The following is a 22,601-nucleotide window of genomic DNA, read 5'->3' as shown; positions in this document are numbered from 1 at the left end:
AGGAGTGGAGAAAACAAAGGGAGTGTTGGCAATAGAACAGAGATAAAGCGAAACTGAATGCTACAGATGCCAACTAAGAAGAAAGTGAAGACTTATTAACTGGAGTTGAACTATCTTGAAAATGAGGGCAGAGGAAAGGCAAACTAAAATACAGAAATATGAGGCATAAAACACAGCAGTTGCTGCAAATCTGAAACAAAAGAGATTACTGGAAGTGCACAGTAGGTTACCATACATTTCTGGAATGATTTAATGTTACAGTTGATGGTGTTTTATCAGAACTGGCTAGAGGTTCTCTAAAGATTAGAGTGGGGAATAAAGGAAGGAGGGGGTAGATTTTTTTTACCTGAAGGAGAAATCGATTTCCATGCCATCAGGTTGGAGGCTACCCAGACAGAATATAATGTGTTGCTCCTCCACCCTGAAGGTGGTGTCTCTTGGCACAAGAGGAGACCCTGAACCTACATGTAGGACTGGGAATTAAAATGTTTGGCCACCAAGAAATTTTGCTTGTGGCAGATGGAGCAGAGGTGCTCATGGAAATGTTGTTTTCTATCTTATGTGGGCTTTTTTAAAACAATATAAAAGACTAACAATAGGAAGTTCAGAGAGAGAGAGAGAGAGAGAGAGATAGAATTAAAATGGCTTTTCTCAATTCGATGAGAAAATAGAGAAAAAATTAAAATTTAAAGCATTAATCAATCCTACAGGAGAAGACATTATACATTCCTAGAGAAAATCTGGTTATGGTAGAGAATATGGCAAGTTGAAACCCCATGAAAAAGACTCAATGCCATATTTATCCCTGCCTTGTTAATTAGCATCACGGTGAAGGTCTGTCTGTGATTTCACTGCATCAGCAGGGAAACTTTCCTTTTTGTTCTAATGATTCTACTCCGTATTGACTCACTTCACCAGTTCCCTCAGAAACAAAATCTATAAGAAGCTGGTTAAAATTGAAGGCTATTCAAGTACTTCAAAAAGAATATGATTTCCTTCCTCTTGCAAGCCAGTGTGCAGCAGAGGAGATTACTAATGAACGAGACCTTGCAGTTCCATCATTCTCTTGTAATGACTAACCCATCCCAGCATTCGCTTTCTTTGCAGTCAGCTGCACAGAGGCGTTCACTTAAGCAGGTACAAGTGAGGTAACATGAACTCAACATGAAACATAAGGCAGCAGAAGGAGACAGATGGGGAAGTAGGGGCATAAGAATTGCTAGTTTCTGGCTGAAGAAAAAGTGAATAATGATCACTGGATTTCTGTTCTGAAATTTTACCACCCCACTCTTAGCCTAGGGATGTGGCATTACTAACTGAATGCCCTGACCTTTGCCTGCACCTGCTTGCCGGTAGAATATAAATGTGGATCCAAACAAAACTGATTGAATCCAATACTCCTTTGGCTGGAAAAAATAAGAAGAATAAGGTTTGTTTGCAGAAAGTATTAGATAATTCAAAATAGCATTGTCTAAAAATGAGAAGGGATGAATCACAGTCTGAAGTAGTTAAAAATCTATTAGTTTAATGCCCATACTTAGAAAACAGTTGAGTCAGAGGAAGCAGATTGAGCCTGAATTGTGAAGAAAATAAATCATTACTATTTCTATTTAGTAAAGCTAATATACTTAGTTCTTTTCATTCCATAACCAAATTTGTTAAAAAAAAAAAGGATTATGTGGTGAAACTTATGGATCCTAACATTTAGAAAACATTTGATAAAGACTCTGTCATGAGACTTCTGGCTCAAGTAATAGTTTCTCAGATAAAAGACAAAGTGGTAAATTGGATAGTAAATTGCCTAAGTAATAAGATACAAAGTCATTGATCACTGGTAGTCATTTTAATCGGACAGGTTTAACAAGAAGGCATCCCTGAGGTATTTTCTCGGGACTTCTGCTATTCAAATTATTTATAAATAATGGAAGCACTAAAAATAACTCTGCAGATTGCTACAAGGTATGAGGGAAGGCAAGACATGCAAGCATAAATGATAACTTTCTGGGGTATCTAAAGCAACATAACAAGTTTGCAGAAGGATTCAAAATGACATTTCATATTAAATAAAAATTGTAATAATACAGAATGATGTTGAGGCAAATAAATATTACAAGTGAATAAGAATAATCAGTGATAGTGCCATCTGTACATGATAGTCAATCAATCACTGAGCAAATTGTCTCAGTATAAGGAGTAATGAACAAAGGGAGCATCTATGATAGTCTCATATGTTATCCTGATCATTGATGCAAAGAAACCAAGGAGATTAAATCTTTTATCAGTGAAAGCAAAAACAAAGAATCATGAATTTAAAGAAATAAATATACTGTGAAACTTGCTTACTGCCAATAGCACTTAAGGCAACAATGAAGGTCCTCCTTCTTTGTCTGTCCATGACCACTCAGCTACAGAAGGATTCTTCATTGCTCCTTCCATAACAATTTTGTTTAATTAGTCAGGGTTGGTAGCCCTGACTGCAGGACCACTCTTAGTCTGGCCTCTACCTGTTATCCTGTTTGGCAGGGGTGGCCTGACAAGAGCTAAAGCAAAAAGCCCTGATTCCAGTCAACATAGTTCTCTGGGTCATTGAAGCATGTAAGCCTCCAAAGCCAGTGATGATGTTCTAGTTCTCTTGGAGGGTATTGTGAAAACCTATGACAAAAAGGCAACAGGACTATAAAATTTAGAAGGGGTAAGATAATTACTATGATATTCACATTTCCTTGGGGATGATTTAACTGTTAGGCCACTAATCTGACAAAGCACTCAATTACACCATTGGCACAAAGAATAGTAAGTTGGATTTGTTGAGTTGATATGAAGTTTATGTGGCTGCTCAGTTGTATTTGCATCACTTTTCTCTGTGTGCAGCAGCCTAGAGGCAGGGTATTTAAGGGTAAAAATTCCTCCCGAGGGATGGTTTGATCCTCTCCACTCCAGTTTGTTTTCATTATGTATTAGGCTTACACTGATGGTTGAAATGCCTAGAAAGTCAAGAATATTCCTTGTGCAATTTTTGGATGTAAGTTAAGATGGAAATATAACTTGTGCAAAAATTAATATAATTCAGAGTAAGAACCAGAAACAGTAAGTAAATGCATTGATGTGCCATACTGCATGATGAATACTGTAGTAACTTCATTGAAGTGTTCAGAACTTAATTGATCAATTCTTGATTTAGCAAGAAGTGAAGAGCAGCCCTTTATGAGTCTGAGCTCCAGATTAGAGTTTCTGAGGTTATTATGAAGGCTCTTCAATAACCTCCCTATTACATTTTGCAGAAGATGTTATTATCTACCTGATAATAGTTGGAAGAGGAGGTAGGGAGGAAGTTAATTTTTTGTGGAATGTAGGTACTGGGTTAGATCTCCAAAACATTGTTCACAACTTGTCTTCACCCCTTGTTTCTCAACCTGATCCCAATTCTACATTGATGGAGTCATCATAGTCTTCTGATCTTCTGATGTAGTTGAATCCAGTGATAGCCAGAAAATGAACTAATAAACTGGATAATGATTTCATATGTAAATAATTCTAAAACAAAGAATTTTGTTACTCTTGACTGACCTTCTGCAATATCTTCTTCAAGGATCTTGGGTTGAAACTCCATTAGAGGGCTGAAGAGACATGTGATATCTAGCTCAACCCCATTTATTTGAAAGGGATTGCCAACCTTCACTGAAAATCTAAATGCAAATCAGTGGTTTGTTCACTGTTTTGCATTTTACTTCATTGTTACTTTTTTAGGTGACATTTTTCTGGATCTATGCTAGTTTTTTGAAAATATTTGAGCTGTCTTAGAAGTCAATTGTAAGGGCTGTGAGTGGGCAAAGTGCCTGGGGCTCATTGTGGATCACTCCATCATGGGAATACAATAGTAGACAGGTCTCCAGCTTGATCAGATCTACAGGGATAAATAAATGCTGCTGTGGAGATAGTGAAGAAAGGAATACATGTCTATATTACACTTATGGGGAGGTAAGCTGGGTGGGCCAAGTATAATCAATACAGTACGTTCTTTTTTTTAATTCCATTTTAAAAACATCACTAAGTTACCTTGACAAGACACCAACAGTGAAAATGACAGACCTAAATCTGAAGGGAAGAATCAATTAAAGTAACTGCAAATAATTCTCCACACCCAAAGTTACTATATATATAATTCTGAGCTTGTGGAATACAGAGAGATCTGTAAGTGAAAGTGGTGTACTGTTGTTATGGCTGGGGGTCGGGGGGGGGGGGGGGGGGAAGGGGAAGGTTGCAGAGTTGAATGATCTGTCATGTTAGATCCAGCACTGGGAATTTTTATCTTGATCTTGATGGAGAATAACAACTGCTGAAGACTATGGTAAATGTTAGTGTTTTCAGTTTTTCTTACAATTGTTTTGAATACAATTTAAATGGCTTTAAGTATTTTACTTATTCCTGGAAGTTTTAAACTGATCATATTTTTAATATTCACAATAAAGTTTATGAATGTTTCTGAATGCCAGGAAAACTTGACAGTTTCTTCACAGCTCTGACAACTAGATAAAGCAAGGAGTATGAATGTGAACTGAGCTTGAACCCTTTTGATCCTCACTATCTTTTATTAATGTGCCTTAGGAAGCATCAGACGCATGATGGCTTGGTATATAGCAACTGCTCTGCCTACAATGGCAAGAAACTGTAGTGTATTATGGGCATAGATCAGTACATCATGGACACCTGCCTTCCTCTGTCTACACTATGCATAGCCTTGGTAAAACAGCCAGCATAATTGAAGATCCCACCTACTGTGGACACACTATACCCCCCCCCCCACACTTAAAGGCATCAAATTTCTTGGTGTTCACCTGGCGGAGAATCTCACCTGGTCCCTCAACACCAGCTCCATAGCAAAGAAAGCCCAACAGCGTCTCTACTTGCTGCGAATGCTGAGAAATGTCCATCTCCCACCCCCCATCCTCATCACGTTCTACAGGGGTTGTATTGAGAGCATCCTGAGCAGCTGCATTGCTGCCTGGTTCGGAAATTGCACCATCTCGGATCGCAAGACCCTGCAGCGGATAGTGAGGTCAGCTGAGAAGATCATCAGAGTCTCTCTTCCCGCCATTGCAGACATTTACACCACACACTGCATCTGCAAAGCAAACAGCATTATGAAGGACCCCACGCACCCCTCACACAAACACTTCTTCCTCCTGCCATCTGGGAAAAGGCACCGAAGCATTCGGGCTGTCACGACCAGAGTATGTAACAGTTTCTTCCCCCAAGTTATCAGACTCCTCAATACCCAGAGCCTGGACTGAAAACTTACTGGCCTATTGTCTTGTTTATTATTTATTTTAATGCCTGCACTGTTTTGTGCACTTTATGCAGTCCTGTGTAGGTCTATAGTCTAGTATAGTTTTTGTGTTGTTTTTCGTAGTTCAGTGTAGCTTTTGTATTGTTTCATGTAGCACCATGATCCTGAAAAACGCTGTCTCATTTTTACTATGTACTGTACCAGCAGTTCTGGTCGAAATGACAATAAAAAGTCACTTGACTTGACTTGACAAAGGATATATAAGCCTGAAAACACCTACCACCAGTTTCAAGGACAGTTTCTATGCTGTTGAAATTAGGCTTTTTGAACAATTAACTAGTACAATAAGATGAACTCTTGGCCTTGCCGTCTTCCTCAGTATGACCGTGACCATTTTCTCTACTTGCACTAGACTTCCTCTGTAACTGAAACACTCTTTGCACTCTGTTATTGCTGCTAGGTCTCCTTTAACTTTCTGTTCTTTAGGGTTCTTCCAGGAGTCAGGAACAATGAGCAGTCTAAATTCCAAGATTTCAGTTAATTTTAGAGTACAAACAACATACAAATGCTAAGCAAACTAAATAAAGAATTGAGACACAATTCTAAGAGGGACAAAGGACTAAAGAAGAAGCCAAGAAGAAGCTTCTGAAAAATTCCTCACTTTTACAGGACAGAAATGAATTAGTTACTAGGCTGTATAATTAAAACAATTACATTATGTGTGTAAGGTGTTAATATGTACTGAATGAAAATTGAGAAAGGTGGTAAACTGTTAGTTTGTATACTGTTTACTGCCTGTGGGTGTAAAAAATACAAGACTTTATGTTTAAAAGTACAAATCTTAGAAAAAACTATCATTAAAAAATCAGTATTTCCAACATTGTTTTACTTTGTACTATGTCAGTGCACTGTTGGAGTGAATTGATCTGCATGAATAGCATGCAAGACAGATTTTTTGCTTTATTTTGGTACATGTGAAAAAAATAACCCTATTTGCCATTTTACTATAGAGTATAGAACATAAATCAGTACAGCACAGGAACACTACACGGACCTTGTTGCCAATCTATCTAACCCCACCTGACTGCCATAGTACATACCCCTGCATTCCCCACCTGTTCATGAGTCTAAGACCATAAGACATAGAAGCTAAATTAGGCCATTCAGTCCATCGAGCCTGCTGCACCATTTCATCATGGCTGATCTCAGATCCCACTCAATTCCATACACCTGCCTTCTCGCCATATCCGTTGATGCTCCAATTGATCAGGAAACTATCAACTTCCGCTTTAAATATACCCACATGCTTGGCCTCCACTGCAGGCTGAGGCAGAGCATTCCACAGATTCACTACTATCTGGCTAAAAAAATTCCTCCTTTTCTCTGTTCTAAGATGTTGTCCCTCAATTTTGAGGCTGTGCCCTCTAGTTCTGGATACCTGCACCATAGGAAACATCCTCGCCACATCCACCCTATCTAAGTCCTTTCAACAGTTAGTAGATTTCAATGAGATCCCCACATTCTTCTAAATTCCAGTGAGTAAGAGAACTTTAAAAATTACTCTTGTAGCTACTTCAACTACTTCCCCTGGTAACACGTTCTGGGCCCCTATCACTCTCCCCAGAAAAAAACTTGCCTCATGCATCTCCTTCAAAATTTCCCTCCTCCCGTTAAACTTACGCTATATGGTATTTGACATTTCCACTCTGGAAAATGGTAAAAGACTGATCATTTATCTTTTGTAAATTTAAATGCTTCTATCCAGCCACCCACTCAACGTATGACACTCCAGAGAAAACAATGCAAATTTGTCCAACCTCTCCTGATTGCGAATACACTCAATCCATACAACATCCTAATGAAACTTTTTCACACCCTTCTCAAAGCCTACACATCCTTAATGCAGTGCAACTAGCAGAAATGCTTGCAGTCTTCCAAATGTGGTCTCACCGAAGTTTTGCACATTTGCAACATGACTTACCAACTTTTATACTCAATACATGATGAAGGTATCATTGGTGTATGCCTTCATTATCACCCCATCCACTTGAATTAGTATTGACTTAGTATGCATTCATCTAAATTGGTGAGGTCGGGGAAAGGGGGCTTTCGATCAGGAAGATTTCTTGGTTGGCAATAATGGATTTAGCCATAAGGCCTGTTTTCATCCTGTGTAACTCGGTATTTATTTCCTCTTCTCAAAGTTAGACCTTACCAACACAGGGAAACTAAGCCAGTTTCTTTTTCATGAAGTTCCCTCCAGGGAAATGAAAGAGGTAAAATACTTTCATAGGGAATTATCTGATACAGACATCTCAGTTTTGACTACAAATACTGGGCCAAAAGTTCTCAAGTCTTTAAATAATTATGTAGTCTACAAATGTATATTTATTACACTTATCCATCAAAAATAAGTACTAAGCATTGTCATTATCAAATGTATGTAATTTAACTTGTCTTACATTATTAGCAAAAGATGGCACTTCTAATCAAGAAGAGGCAAATGAAGAACACCTGATGAAAACAAAGAGAAACAAGTATGAAAGTTATTTTTTTGACTTTGTAAAATATTTTTATCTTATATTTCATAAATCAATATATACACTATTGCTAATTCTGCAAAATTTAACTATATTCTAAAACAGTCATTAATTGTTTCAAAAGATTTAAATTAACTTCTATGAAAAAAATTTCCAGATTAAAATATTTATTTCTTAAGCAATTATCATTTAACAATTATAAATTCAGGAGTATATTCATTTATTCCTTAATCTGGCTGCCTTTTGTAGTCCTAATGTGGCTATTGTGAAATAAGGAAACTGAATACAGTTCAAGGTATATAAAGCTATCTTCTTTCCCAAGATGTATCAAATTAAACACTGTGCATTGCCTTTTGATTCTATTCAAACTGGGCTTGGGGTTTCATTAATTATGCCTTATTCAAGCAAGGGTGAATGCACTGATGTCATTTCTGCTGATATCAGGACAACACAGTGGCATGTGTATGGATCAACTAAGATATACATCAGCTTTCAAATTTATAAAATGTATTGAACATCATTAATGCATAAGATGACCACTTCCTTTAACTGTTTGTCTAGAATTTTTGCATTTATGTTTCAATTAAACACAAGAGGGGTGAAATTTGTTAGAATGAACAACAGAACATCACAACTGTCCATCATCCTGTGAATATTCTACATGTTAGTTTTTGAAAAATAATTCCAACCTGCAAAAATATCTAAAATTGATAAATATCTTTTGACAGGCAGATGTAATGGTACGTTGTGAGCTTTTTGCTGATCAGGATATATGAAAATAAGTTCATCATTACCTTTGTACTATTAGATGAAACCCCTATTGTCATAAGTGTCATAACATTACCCTTAACCAAAATTTTATTTTAATTGGGCAGAGCATTTACTGACTTAGATTCCCATTGAGTGCAATAGTCATTTATGTCTTTTACGTAATATTACAACAGATGATTGAGCAGTTAATTAGCAAACTTGAACATTTGCCTAATATAAACTCAAGCGTTAAGAAGGTCAGGGAACTGCAAATACGTTAAATATTAACAACACTTAAATTTGCAGTCATTGCTATGACTGCAGCTTAGTATGATACTGTACACTGATGGCTGCAGTAGCTCTCCATACAATAACGTTGCTCCCCCATAAATGTATCTTTCAGAAATGTCCACAGACTAAATACGTTTATCCAAGAACATCCTCTTGTCAGATTTTGAATTAGATGAAGTTACTTCCATCAAATATTTTAAAGTTCAAGCATAAAAATATAGGAATTCTTCACTGAAACTTAATTACAGTCCTGTTGCCGATGTGGTGAACCTAAAAATTAAACAAGGCACATTGATGTTCTGGTTAGCCTTGATGGAAGAGAATACAATAATAAACACTAACTAATTAAAAGACTAAGTTTTGTGGTAATATAATGAATTTAAACGATGTTAATTTAAACCATTGCTGATATAAATAATGCATAAAAATGCTGATGACTGTAAAAGCACTGCTGTCTTGATGTTCATATTGTAATTGTACTAATGCATAATATATAGATAACTGAAGAACCGTAAATGTTCAAATAAGTGTATGCCAACACTGGTTTGATTTAGATTTATATACATATTTACACTTCAGTTACTTATACTGCTTTGGTGAACACAATTCTGGAAATTCACTTTTAGTGCTAAACTTAGTTTTGTTCAGTTTATATTGTAATGAAATGGCTATATTTTCTAAAACAAATCTTTGAAAAGACTCCAATATAAATAACTCCACTAAAGTAAAAGGAAAACAAATAGCAGTGAATATTGTCAGCTTGCCTCCTCAGTTTCAAATTTCATTTTTATTCTTAAAAGCGTGTGCTAGGTTGAGAATATGTAGAGTCCAGTCTATCTACTTTTATGGGAAAAGGTACTACCAATTATGGGGATATAAATGCAGAATTGCTTTTACTCACAAGCCTGGTGAATTTTGCACCTACTTAAGTCGGTGCTGAAATAGCATTGCGGCAGTGGGAATGATTGATTAGGTCTGACAAACTGCAGGAACTTTCATCCCGATCTCCTGTAACTGCTGAGAGCTCTTGGAAATATTCTTCAAAGTTTTATAATTAGTAGCCACAATATGTATTCCTTTCCAAATCCTTGTAGTTGAACAGTTGATGCATCCGCATGTCCATGGTACCCCGTCTCATGCCAATTAGCATTATGTTACTTTGGATTGGAAAGTAATCTTCTTGAATGTTACTTTGTAGCAAATGTAAAGGCTATAAGAACATTACATGAGACATTTTTATGCTTCAGTTTTAAGCAACTTATTTGCCCTACTGGGTTACTTGCTTTTGTTAGAAATTAGCTTTTAATTCTTGTAGGCTCCAGAGCAATTTTGTTCTTTTTTTGTTTTTGTAGATCGTGTTCTTTTTTTTATATAATTCAGAAGTTTATTTTACCATAAAAAAGATAATGGCAGTGTTGGCTCATACTCTTGGTTTCTGGATATCCTATGTCAGTGAATTAGTGTAACATGAAAGAACCAAGATGTGATTTCCCAAAAGAAGACTACGGCTTGCAAAATGCTGCTAAATAAGCACATCTTCTCAAAAACGTAGAATGGTTTCAATAAAATACTGTTTCTAAAAATAAAATTATATAGCCATTTGTGAGTTTTAATCAATATTATGAAACTTTTTAAAGAACTGAAGAGCCAGATATTGCTAATCCAGAAAAAGAAGAAATGGATGGGAAAAACCTGGGAAATACCCCACACAGAACTGTCGTCCCCTTGGAAGAACGTATTAATCACTTCCGAGATATGCTTCTGGAGAGGGGGGTAAGAAATCTTGCAGCATACACAAAATTGATGTGTATAATTTGTTTTAATTACTTGTTCATTTATAAATAATCATTCATGTTTCAAGATGATACATAATGGCTTCAATATAAATGAGCAATTTCTGTCCAACTGAAATGCTGTAAGTGATGCATTTATTTCAAGATTCAAGATTCAAGATTGTTTGATGTCATTTTCTGTGCACAACTATGAGGAAAATGGAATTACTCCAGATCCGATGTAGCACAAAAAACACAATAAATATGACCACATAAGATAGATTTTATATATAGAGTTTAATTGTATGTCTATAAAGTGACACTAGGCTGTACCTAAGGTGACTAATGGGAAATACAAAGTAGTGCTGGAGGTGTTGATCAGCCTTACTGCTTGGGGAAAGTAACTATTTTTGATTCTGGTGATCCTGGCGTGGATACTATTTAGCCTCCTCCCTGATGCGAGTGGGATAAACAGTCCATTAGCAGAATGGATGGGATCTTTTATGACACTTCTGGCCCATTTCTCAATACGTGTTCTTAATGGTGGGTAGGTTGGTGCCACTGATACGCTGGGGAGTTTTGACTACTTGTTGTAGAACTCTCCTGTCCACACAATGCAGTTTCCATACCAATCAGTGATGCAGCCTGTTAGGATGTTCTCTACCATGCATCTGTAGAAAGACATTGAGTATGGATGTGAAAAGTCCAGCTCTCTTCAGCCTCCTCAGAAAGCAGAGGTGTTGTTCAGCTTTCTTGACTGTGTAGGATATGTTCTGGGTCCATGAGATGTTGTGTGTGATGTGCACTCTCAGGTATTTAAAGCTGCTCATAATTTCCACTGCTGTACTGCCAATGTAAAGAGGGGCGTGAGTGTGCCGGTTCTCCTGAAGTCGATAACCATCTCCTTTGTCTTGTTGACATTGAGGAGGAGGTTATTCACCTGGCACCAGGCCTCGAGCTCTTCCACCTCCTCTCTATAGGCCACCTCATCATTGTTGGTGACGAGCCCCACCACTGTCGTGTCGTCAGCAGACATGATGATATGATTGCACGGGTGTTTGGCCATGCAGTAATGTGTGAGCAGAGTGTACAGCAGTGGGCTCAGCACACACCCTGGGGGGCACCCGTACTATGGATGATGGAGAGGGAGGAACAGTTGTGCAAGTGACTCTCTGAGATCTGTTTGTTAGGAAGTCCAACACCCAGTGGTGAATTTAAACCAAGAAGTAGAAGTTTGTTCATTAAAGTTCTGACATAAATGGCCATGTTTTTCAGGTGTGTCTAGGCTAGGTGAATGGCAGATGCAATGGCATCTGTCGTAGAGCGACAAATTCACCTTTCTCAAGAATTGATTAAGCCATTTAACAGGGAATATGTCATTCATAAATTATTTCCAGCTATCCCTATATAATTCCAATAATTTAGTGACTGAACAGTGATGAAAGAAGCTTTTTACTGCAGTGTTTGTTGATCTTGCATACCACTGAAGAATGTGAGTATTACATACATATTGCAGACACCTGCACAACTATGCATTTTGTTTGTAATATGCTAATGACAATTCAGTTGTCATTTACGATGTCATCTTGATAATATCCTCAAAACTGTTCTTCATGATCCTAACTCGGAAATGTAACTTTGTTGGAGATAATGAGGTCTTTGAGGGGACACCGCATCTTCATGGACCAAATAGACAGCAAAATTACTTTATGTGCACATTCTGCAGTTGCCTGCACAGGATTCAGAATCTCCAACACCCATCTATTAGAGATGAGGTGAGGTGTGTCTCAAAATCACCTTGTTGATGAACTCAATGTCTTACTTCTATCCTGAAATATCATACTTCACAGGCCATGTAAAAGAGCCTGAGAAACATGCCTCGCAATCGGCAAATTGGTTCAGTAAATCCCCTGCGTCTACATCTTAGAATGGAATTAATCTTTTCTGATCATCTGAAATTGCAGTAAAACAATTGTCACTTCACTCTTTCATGTCTCCAGCGGAAACAGTGTGACTGAATCATAAACTGGAGCTTTCTTGCTATTGGCTAATATCCACTCTAATATTCAAACCTTCATGTAAGAAGCTCAAAAATGCACTGCTCTGAGAAATATCTACTCTCACTTATTACTAAGTAATGATATAAAATACTTTAATTAAACTGAATTTGTGAAGGAGGGCTGTCAGGCTAAGACTGGTAATAATTTCCAAACTGGCTATCTTCCATCTGTTTCTTCAATTCCCCTGTGTATCTTTCAGTGACTTAAAAAAATTGCCTTCCTTTTGCTTAGAGAACTAATTGTCCACTCCTTTCCACCATGTAACAAATGAACCATCTGCTTGAGCCTGCGCCTTCAATTGGTAGACTGTTTTAAGAGTCCTATGACAATTAGCACCAACATGATCCAATTAGCATTCAAGATTTGGGATGGCATAGTAAAGCGACTGTCTGATAGCTCCAATAACTCGGGTCCAATCCTGACCTGGGGTGCTGCTTGTGTGGATTTTGCACATTCTTGCTGTGGCTTTCCTTTGAATGCTCCATATTTTTATCGCGTAAGCCACAGTTAATTGCCCCTAATGTGTAGGTGAATGGTAGAATCTCAGGAGACTTGATTAGAATTTGGTGAGAATATTGGAAAGAATATGGAAGAATAAAATTCGATAGATGTAAGTGGTTGTTTGGTGGTCAAACATAGATTCAGTGAACTGCAGGAACTGCAGGCTGTATGAGATGATCTTAGTATCAGGTGTCACTTTCAGCAGTAATGGTTTGCAGCATGTTTGAGTTCCACAAATGAGAAGTTATGCGCCTGTACAGCAGAGGTTAGACACTGGGTTTGACAAGTATTCAAGAATTGGTGGCTGGCAACTCATCATTGTGCAGGTTAAGAAAGAGACGTACTGCAGCCAGACACAGATGCATACATTGGGCATTAAACTGCATCCATCAAATAGTAACACTGATTAAACAAGCAGCTCAATGTGTCAGATTTTGCAACATCTTTGCCAGAAGAGCTGATTGCTGGACCGTCTCCTGTGCTGCTGTCAAATCAAGAAAGCCAACACCAGTCACCGGGAGTAAATGATGGACTGTAATGAGGTGGAAGAAGATGGATACCCTATCAGATCTGATGAGTCAGTTGTCACAGGGACAGGATTTCGGAGAAGCAGTTCAAAGTTCTCCCTGCTGTCAGCAGCCTTTTTATAGTGGGCTGTTTCTATTTCATTAATCCTCTTGGTGATGAGGGCAGTGTTCCTGCAGCCAGGTGCTGAATTTCATTCCACCTCCTTTATCATGTAATGTCACCGCTGTCAATCTTTTTCATGGAGAAGCACATTAGAAATTGATACCATATGCAGCTGCCAGGATTATTTTGTATTCTGGGTTTATTTCTCTAATATACTTGTCAATAGAATCTCAATATTGTTCATATCTTAGACAAGCAAGGACAGGTGACCCACACCACACTCAAGCGAGATGCTCCCAGGCTATGCATTCAGAAAGGACCCCTCTTCATTCCGCTCTCTGACTGTTCATTCTATACTTTCCTATCATCTTTCTTGACTTGTTGCGGCAGTAACATTTCAAGTTAGTGCTGAGTCCTCATGTTGGCAAGATTCTGAAATGTATTTATTGAAATACAACATGGTATAGACCCCTCCATCCTTTAAGCCACACCACCCAGCAACTCTTCATATAATCCTAGCCTAACTATGAGACAATTCACAAAGATCAATGAACCTACTAACCGGTACGCCTTTGGACTGTGAGAAGAAACAGAAACGTCCAGAGAAATCGAATGCATTCCACGGGGAGAACGTGCAGACTCCTTACAGATAGATCTGATCTCTGAACTCTAACACCCTAAGCTGTAACTGCTACGCTACCGTGGCGCCCAGCAGCAAGCTGTGAAGCACAGTGTCACAGTTCAGGGTGCCCCCCAGTCAGTCCGTGCACCAGAATCACACTTTGAGGATTATACTAGCACTCACTACCGCTTCGGATGGTCCCTGCACCCTCCTGCCGAGGAGTGAGCAAGAGAAGGAAGAACCAGGGAAGGTGGAGATATTCTTGTCCTCTGAAAGCACTGCAGCAGCTGAAATATAGCAGGCATCAGGGGCAGCCTAAGATTAAAATGAACTCCGCAGAATTTTAATCTCAATGTCACCCCAGACATTGGACAGTTGGGCTGTGAAACTACTTGCAATTCAGATAGATACAGGGTTTGAAAAGGGAGACCAGTGTGTCACAAGATTGCTGACTATCATGACTGAAATCCTCACAGATCAACATGCCTATGATGTTTGTTGATCTCTACTCCAGGTGAAGAAGATGAATTTCCCTTCCCTTGAGAAGAACATCAGTGAAATCCCTAATGCAGTGGTGAGCTGGGAATCTCGATGCATGGCATAGGTTCACTGCTGCCATTTGAAAGGGCTCAGGGAAATGCCAATCTTCACCAATTGGATGAAGTCGTCCAGATACACAGGTGTATTGGAGGTGAATTGCAGATACTTACTGGCTTTTAACATCAGTGACCTTCAAAAACTTTGCCTTTAAATACAGTTTCTCGGAGAGCTTGTGTGACTTCATGTGGATTCTTACTGTGTGGGCAGTAGTCTTTCTCCCCCAACCCCACCTTTTCTGCTGTATCTTGGCAGACAGAAGTGGAAAAGTGAGATTAGTGCTGAGGATGTGGCTAATTCACAGTATCAGACATAACTATTGTAGCCACTAGAAGCATCCAGAGTTACATAAAAGTGATTGATAACCATTTTAAATGGTGTAGGTGCTTTGCATGGCGTGTAGTTCAAAGTCGGCGACTGGCAAATGACCCCACAAAGAAATATATAACTATTGTACCTAACAGTTTCAAACAGAGCATTGCACAAGGAATGGCATCCACTTTTAGCTGATTGGAAAAATGCTGAGAGAAGCAATGTAGTTCAAAGTTAATTAATCTGTTTGCATATCCATATTATCCACCAGCTGGAGGAAGTAAAATTAGTCTGCATTTGAAGTTCTTGTCAACCAAAGAGCTCCACGCAGATACTCTGAAAATTTCTACCCAACTCTATTAAAATACAGAAGAAAAACACCCATCAGCACACAGCCCCAGTGGGTGGTGACTGAAACGTGGTCCAGGAAGCTTTTTACTATAATGCTAATTATACGCATCCTGGACATCGTGACCTGACCGAGTCATCAACAATGACGTCTTTGCCCGCACCCAGATACCCAGCCTCTTCACCCTGCTCCAACAATGCCGTCTCCACTGGCTAGGCCACGTACACCGCATGTCAGACGGGAGGATCCCGAAAGACCTGCTGTACCGGGAACTGGCCTCCGGCAAGAGAGCACAAGGGCGACCCCATCTTCGTTTCAAATATGTCTGCAAGAGAGACATGAAGTCACTGAACATGAACGTTGAGAGGTGGGAGGACATTGCCAGCGATCGGTCTCGCTGGAGGCTGGAACTACACAAAGGTCTAAAAAGAGGAGGACAGAAGCTGAGGCTTGCTGCTGAAGAAAAGCGCACTCGCCAAGAAAACAGCACCAAGACAACACCAGAGGACAGCACCTTCAAGTGCAGTCGCTGCAGCCGAGACTGTCACGCCCGTGTGGGCCTCTACAGACGCTGCTTTACAACATAGACTGAAGCAAGACTTTCCAGGTGCAGATCCATGGTCTCGCGAGACTAACGGCTGCCATCAAGTATCAAGTAAAAGGGTCTCACTTGCTATGGCTCAAACTTGTTGGAGATTTGTTAATACTACAGTTATTCTAGACACCAACACAATAATGCATTTTATTTGAAATAGACTGATGAAAATACAGTCATCATTTACAAAATATTTTGATTTAAAATGTCTCATATCTTTCATCTGAGATGTTTAATATTTTGTTATTTGTCATAAATTTGACTTTACTATTTATTTTTAAGCAGATGCCTAACAGTCAAGAATACTGATTATTTAAATTGCTTGCCTTCAGAATGGCCAAATATAGATATAATTTTGAGCTGCTACTGAGCAATAGCCTGTGATGTTATTGAGAATGAAAACCCCTGGGCAATGAAGGGCCTGGATACATTACAGTTGTAAAATTGAACAATAAAGAGAGAATCTAATTTCCAAATTAATGCTATGTAAATGTAATATTGAAGAAGAATGAGAAGAATTCATATGTGTGTATCCAATGTTGAATGACACATTTGTCCTTCTCCTGGATATTATGCTGAAAAATAGATGCATCTCCTGTTATACATCTGTAGCTATAAGCAGAGCATGCCATCTGTTATAAATTTAATTATTAATATATAAGGCTGTACAAGATACAAGATTCTTTAAAAGTTTAATTTATTCATCAAAAGTATGTTCCTTAATGTGTATTCAGTACTTTGATATTAACTTTGTCACCTCTAAAGACTAAACATTATCCACTGTGCCTGTTCCCTATTTCTACCATTAGTAGTTAGCTAATTTACTACTTTATTATTGCCCAATTCAATCTAACATCTAAAAGCAAGATATGACAAGTATAAAGAACTGGAAACAGAGAAGGTCTTTTGGAGTATAGAATGTGTTGGTGGGTACTAACAAGAGAGATCAGAAGATCAAAAGGAGGCATGAACTATCAATAAAGAAAATCCCAAATCTTTCTATAAGTACATTAAGGGCAAGAAGATGACTGGAAAAGAGCAAGGGCCGAACAAGAGAAAATCTGCAGATGCTGGAAATCTGAGCAACACACACACAAAACTGGAGGAACCCAGCAGGTCAGGCAGCATCAATGGAAAGAAGCACAAGCCAACGTTTCAGGCCAAAACAAGTAAAGGGCGATTAAATCTTAAAGTGACAACATGTTTGAAGTCAGAAGATACAGGTGAGGTTGTAAATGAATACTTCTGTATTCACTAAGGAGCTCATTGTACCTGGGGAATAGAGAGAGAGCAACAGGGGTTATTGGACAGGAGTAAAGTTGGACAAATCCTCAGAGCCTAATGGAGCCTGATGACACATCCTGGGCTGCTACAAAAGAGATGATTGGGATCTGAACAGGGACTTGTAAAACTTCGCTGGCCACAGGTGAGATGCCTTATGATTGCAGGACAGGAAATATGGTATGTTTATTCAAGAAGGGCAGAAGGAATATGTCTGATATCTACAAGCCAATATGTCTACATAATTGGAAGGGAAGTTTGTGGAAGAAGTCCTGAGGAAAAGAATTAATTTACATTTGAAAAGGCAGGGATTAATTAGTGAGTCAGCATGGTTTCATAAAGGTAAGATCCTGTCTGACTAATGTGATTGAATTTTTCAAAGAGGTAACAAAATATATTGATGTGGGCAGCAGATATTATTAAGGCCTCTGACGACGCCCCACGCAGGAGATGGGTATAAACGACTAGAGTCCATGGGATCCAAGGCAAGTTGGCTAATTGGATCCATAGTTGGTTTGCTGCTCGGAGGCAAAAAATAATGGGGAAGAGCTGTTTTTCTGATTAGAATCCTATTTTCAGTTGCTAACCACTGGGACTTGTGCTTGAATCTTTACTGTTTGTCATTTACGTTAATAATGTTGATATGAATGTAGGATGTACGAAAGGTAAATTTGTAGATGGCATGAAAATAGGTTTTTTTATAGTGAGGATAGTTATAAGTCACAGGAAGATAATAATCTATTGGTGAAAGAGGCAGAAATCAAAGCATATGGAATTTAATTCCACTAAGCATAAGGTAAAGCACTTTGAAAAGACTAATAAAGTACATAATGCAATGAATGAGGAAATATTGAATAAGAGAGGGACCTTTGTATAAATCTCACAAAAATGGCAGCCTAGATATACAGTTTAGGGTGGTTAAAAAGTGATCAGGTCTAGTCTTCATTAGCATGAGCATAGAATATGTGAGCAGGGTACAGCTTTATTAAAAATTGCATTGGTCACAGCTTAGTTTGTTTACCTTGTAGAAGATTGAGGGGAAATTTGACTGTGTCATAGAAATCGTGAAGAGCATAACCAGAATAGATAATAAACCTTATCCCATAACAAAAGTAACACCTTTGAAAAGGACTTAAGTCTAAAGGAAGAGGAGGGATCTGAGGAAACGTTTTCACCCAGGGAATATTGGAATCTGAAATACACTGTCTGACTGGGCAGTGACAGAAGGTACTCACACAACATTTAGGCAATATTTACATAAGTACTTGAATTGCCAAAATGTGGAAGGGGGTAGACCAAATGCTGGTAATGAGGATTAATGAAAATTGGTAACTAATTGATTGGCCGAATACTTTGTTCCTGTGCTGTATCATGAACATCATGAACACTTTGGAGCAAATTCCAGCTATAAGGTTTTTGTGCAGAGGGTGTACCCCCCTTGGCTTTACTAAACCTTTGAAGTTAATTACTCTGTATGGGTTCCAATAACTGCTGTTTATTGAAAACTAGTTAGGTTACGCAAATCATTTATGGAAAAGCCCAGACCACTTGGAACTTATATAACTCCACCTATTCCTACTAGAAATCTACAGCCTGGCTTGATAATTCAACAATATTTCTCATGATTACTCCCTGATTATTGTCTTGATATCCTTTGATGTTTTTGTGCAGAATACATTTCTTTCTGCTGTACGGGGGGTGGGGGGGGGTGAGGAAGGTTTCATTTACTTGGTATAGTTGTGAAAGGGATAGGGTTAATTTTAGCTTCTTTCTTCAATAGGTTATTTCAACAATGACACAAAGATGAAAAGGTTTGATATTGATGTGGGCATTACGTGATGACTAGCTGAAACTCCCTAAAGTGCTTTAATATTTGAAAGTAGGAAAATAGAGCCCTGATAAAAAATGCAACCGATCTGAGTTATCATGAAGTTTATTTCCATCAGGGACTCAAGGCAGACAGTAGCAAATCATTCATCCATTATGCAGACTGCCTGCTTTTCCTTCCCATGCCAGGCAGGACCTAATTGACTGGTAATGGTAACAGGATGTCTCCACTGGTGCAAGAGTGCAGTTTTCATTGAGACTTTGGGGGATCCTCTTGGCAACAACCCATTAGGAAAAAAAACTGAAAGAAGACAAAATAATGGTCTCAAGACAATATAATTTAATTGCTTTAATTTTTTTGGAGAGGCACTGAGCTCTATACCCTTATACACCATCCTTTGCCATGGCCGACATTATTCAGCTTTGCCAAATATTTTGTTCCTGTCTGCTGGAATTACTAACATTCCCACCTCTGGAAGTCCAGATGTGCACTGCTAAAATTGTCTCCAATTTGGCCTTGCTCCATCCTTTCTCTCTGGCTGCACTGCCCGCTTTCAGTGCCCAGTGCCAAGTGCAGCTTACTCTAAAGCCCACAGACCTTCTCTGCAGCTTTCCTTTAAGCAAAGTGAGCAGAGGAGAGAACAAGATTTGAATTTTTATGATCACCTGTGAGTTTTGTGATCTGATTGGCTTTAACCATTCTCCCATGTGCACTCCTACCCACAAGGTAGCTGTTTATTAATGTTGAAGTAGCCCATGTTTTGTAACCCTTCAGGTAATCTCCTGCAGTCTGTTGAGTTATTTTAAACATGCATTTAATGATACCTTTTTAACATTAAATAAATGAACATAGTGGCAGTGTAGGCAATCATTGTGAGACATAATGTATTGGTTGTGAAGTGCATTCATGGCTGCTGAGGAGAATGAGGAATTACTGGATAATTGGTACATATAATGAAAGGTATTTTTGAGAATGTCAGTAGGGAATTTGAATAGAGAGCTTTTAAAAGGTGTTATAGGAAACCCATCTAGCTGGTTACAGCGACAACACTAATTAAAAGAGTATCAAGTAAAAGGCTGTTCAGCATTAATAAAAAAATTCCCTTTATAAATTCCTTTATTACTTTCCTTATATTATAAGTATATAAGGAACTTCAGATCCTTTGCACTATTTCAAAGTGCTGTCAGGCACTGATGGTCAGGTCCACATACCCCTCTGACTAATGAACAATCATTAGTCCATTTTCAGAGATGCCATCTGAGATCCAATGAAACCAGGATGTGTCAAAGTATTCAGTCATTATATCCCATTAGCAATTCCCCTGCAACTGATGTTAGACTAATAGGTCTGTGTTATTTTTCTCTGTCAAACAACGTAGAGTGAGATATCATTTTTCTCCAGTCTGTGGAAACACTTCCCATAGACTCGAAGCAATTTAAAATACCATGGGTAAACTATCTGCAGTTTCTTAATCATATCTGAACATTGCTGGTGAGACACCAATGGATTTGACTATCTTATTTCTTGATATTTGTGCTCATACCTTTGAACATAGGACTGCATGTATTCTTCTCTTTTGAATAACATTATCACTCCAGGAGAGTTATAATTGACAGTTAAAAATCTTTCAATGGCCAAAATTTTGATGAAGATTCAGACAGTAAATAATTGAATCAATATAAGTTTTAAGTTCTATTGCTGATCTGCTGGTCAGATTTGCAGTGGTGGACAATAATTGGCTTTGTGAACATGAAAACACTTTTAAGTTCTATGCCAGTGTATAGTAATGATATTTTCATGGATCTATCTGCACTTGAGGCATCAGTTTCTCTGACAGTCCAAGAAAGCTCTTCTTAAGGAGAAAAATCATCTTTTCTATATTTGGGTTATCCAACTTTTGTATGTTATGAATTTGAAGTCTCAATTGATCCAAATAATTGCTTGCAACAGGAGTGATTTGTATCTGATTTTATCCTCCAAGCAGCTGTATTGATTTTCCAAACAAGGCTGTGCAGATGACACAATTAAATCAAATGGGATAGGCAATTAAAGTAAATCATGTATCCTAATAAAAATAAATGAATTCTCCAATTTCTGATGGATTTCACAGCAATTACACTGCTGAAATGTGTTCTTTTCCCTTCTATCTTCAAAGCTTTCAACCATTTGATAAATCCTTAGATCAATCTGTCAGCATTCTGATGGAGAAAGAGCTGTGTTTTTAGCTTTTATTCCACAATTTTGCTGTATAAATGAAGCAACAAGACAAATTAAACTATGTTAAGATTTTGAGCTGCAGTGTCTAACAAGACATGATAGTTAAATCTGAGTCGTCTGGAGCTCAGTGTGTCTGTCATGGTGCTGGTGGTTACACCTGGTATCTGTAACATTCTGAAATGTTCATTCATACTATCCATTTATCAACTGATACCTCTCCCTGACCTCCCCCAATATGATAAAGCTAAAGTTTAATGAGTTAGTAATGAATTAGAATTTTCCCCTTCCACTTCCCTCTCTCCCTTCCCATCCTCGCCCCCCTATTTCTCTCTCATATTGATGGCTTACAATGCTTTATTGTGTAATTCTATGGTCCTATTTATCTTAAGTAACTTAAATTTCCAATGTAAGCCTTAGATCAATCAAAAAAAGTGATTATATCTAATTAATAATAAACAGGAATTATTTTGGGAGAGGGAGCATAGGAATTAGGGGCATGCAATTAAGTCACGCTTTCTAATTCTCTCTTGACCTGTTTAAAGAAATTCAAAAATCACAGCAAATTGTACACTGCTGAGATGTAAAACAGTGGTGTTCAACAAGATGGTTAATTGGAGATGCATCTGAGAAGATCATAAATAAAATAATTCATAGCCAAGAACAAAAGGTCAAAGTTTTCCAGAACAAATAGACTTTGTACTAGCTGGTTAATTTTTCCTAAATACAGCACTGTGCAAAAGTCTGAGGTACCCTAAGACTTATATGTACCTAAGACTTTTGCACAGTACTGTATTTGTCAGCGTGGAGTGGAGAGAGAGTTTGTAAATCTGGCAGGGGCAAAGGAAGTTGGGAATGGCCAGGGTGGATCACCGCAAGAGGAGTGTAGGACAAGTGGCGGAGAAGGAGTGGCAGGGCAGGATGGGGGGGGGGGGGTGTGGGTGCAGACCCGTCCAGCTCTGAGACACCAGG

At 38.4% G+C, this 22,601-nt stretch overlaps 1 protein-coding gene across 2 annotated transcripts in view; it reads left to right on the top strand.

The window, feature by feature from the left end:
* The window catches only part of tcerg1l (transcription elongation regulator 1 like), a 578,623-nt gene that overhangs the window by 447,588 nt on the left and 108,434 nt on the right, over window positions 1-22,601 (top strand). For both annotated transcript variants that reach the window (XM_059947663.1, XM_059947664.1), the window contains exons 9-10: window positions 7,758-7,824; window positions 10,506-10,641. In XM_059947663.1, the coding sequence (XP_059803646.1) occupies window positions 7,758-7,824; window positions 10,506-10,641 (203 nt within the window). The remainder of the gene's footprint in view (window positions 1-7,757; window positions 7,825-10,505; window positions 10,642-22,601) is intronic.

Source organism: Hypanus sabinus, chromosome 22 (assembly GCF_030144855.1).
Source record: "Hypanus sabinus isolate sHypSab1 chromosome 22, sHypSab1.hap1, whole genome shotgun sequence".
Lineage (NCBI taxonomy): Eukaryota > Metazoa > Chordata > Chondrichthyes > Myliobatiformes > Dasyatidae > Hypanus > Hypanus sabinus.
The sequence above is the reverse complement of the archived record's forward strand: the minus strand, read 5'-3'. Positions and strand labels throughout refer to the sequence as shown.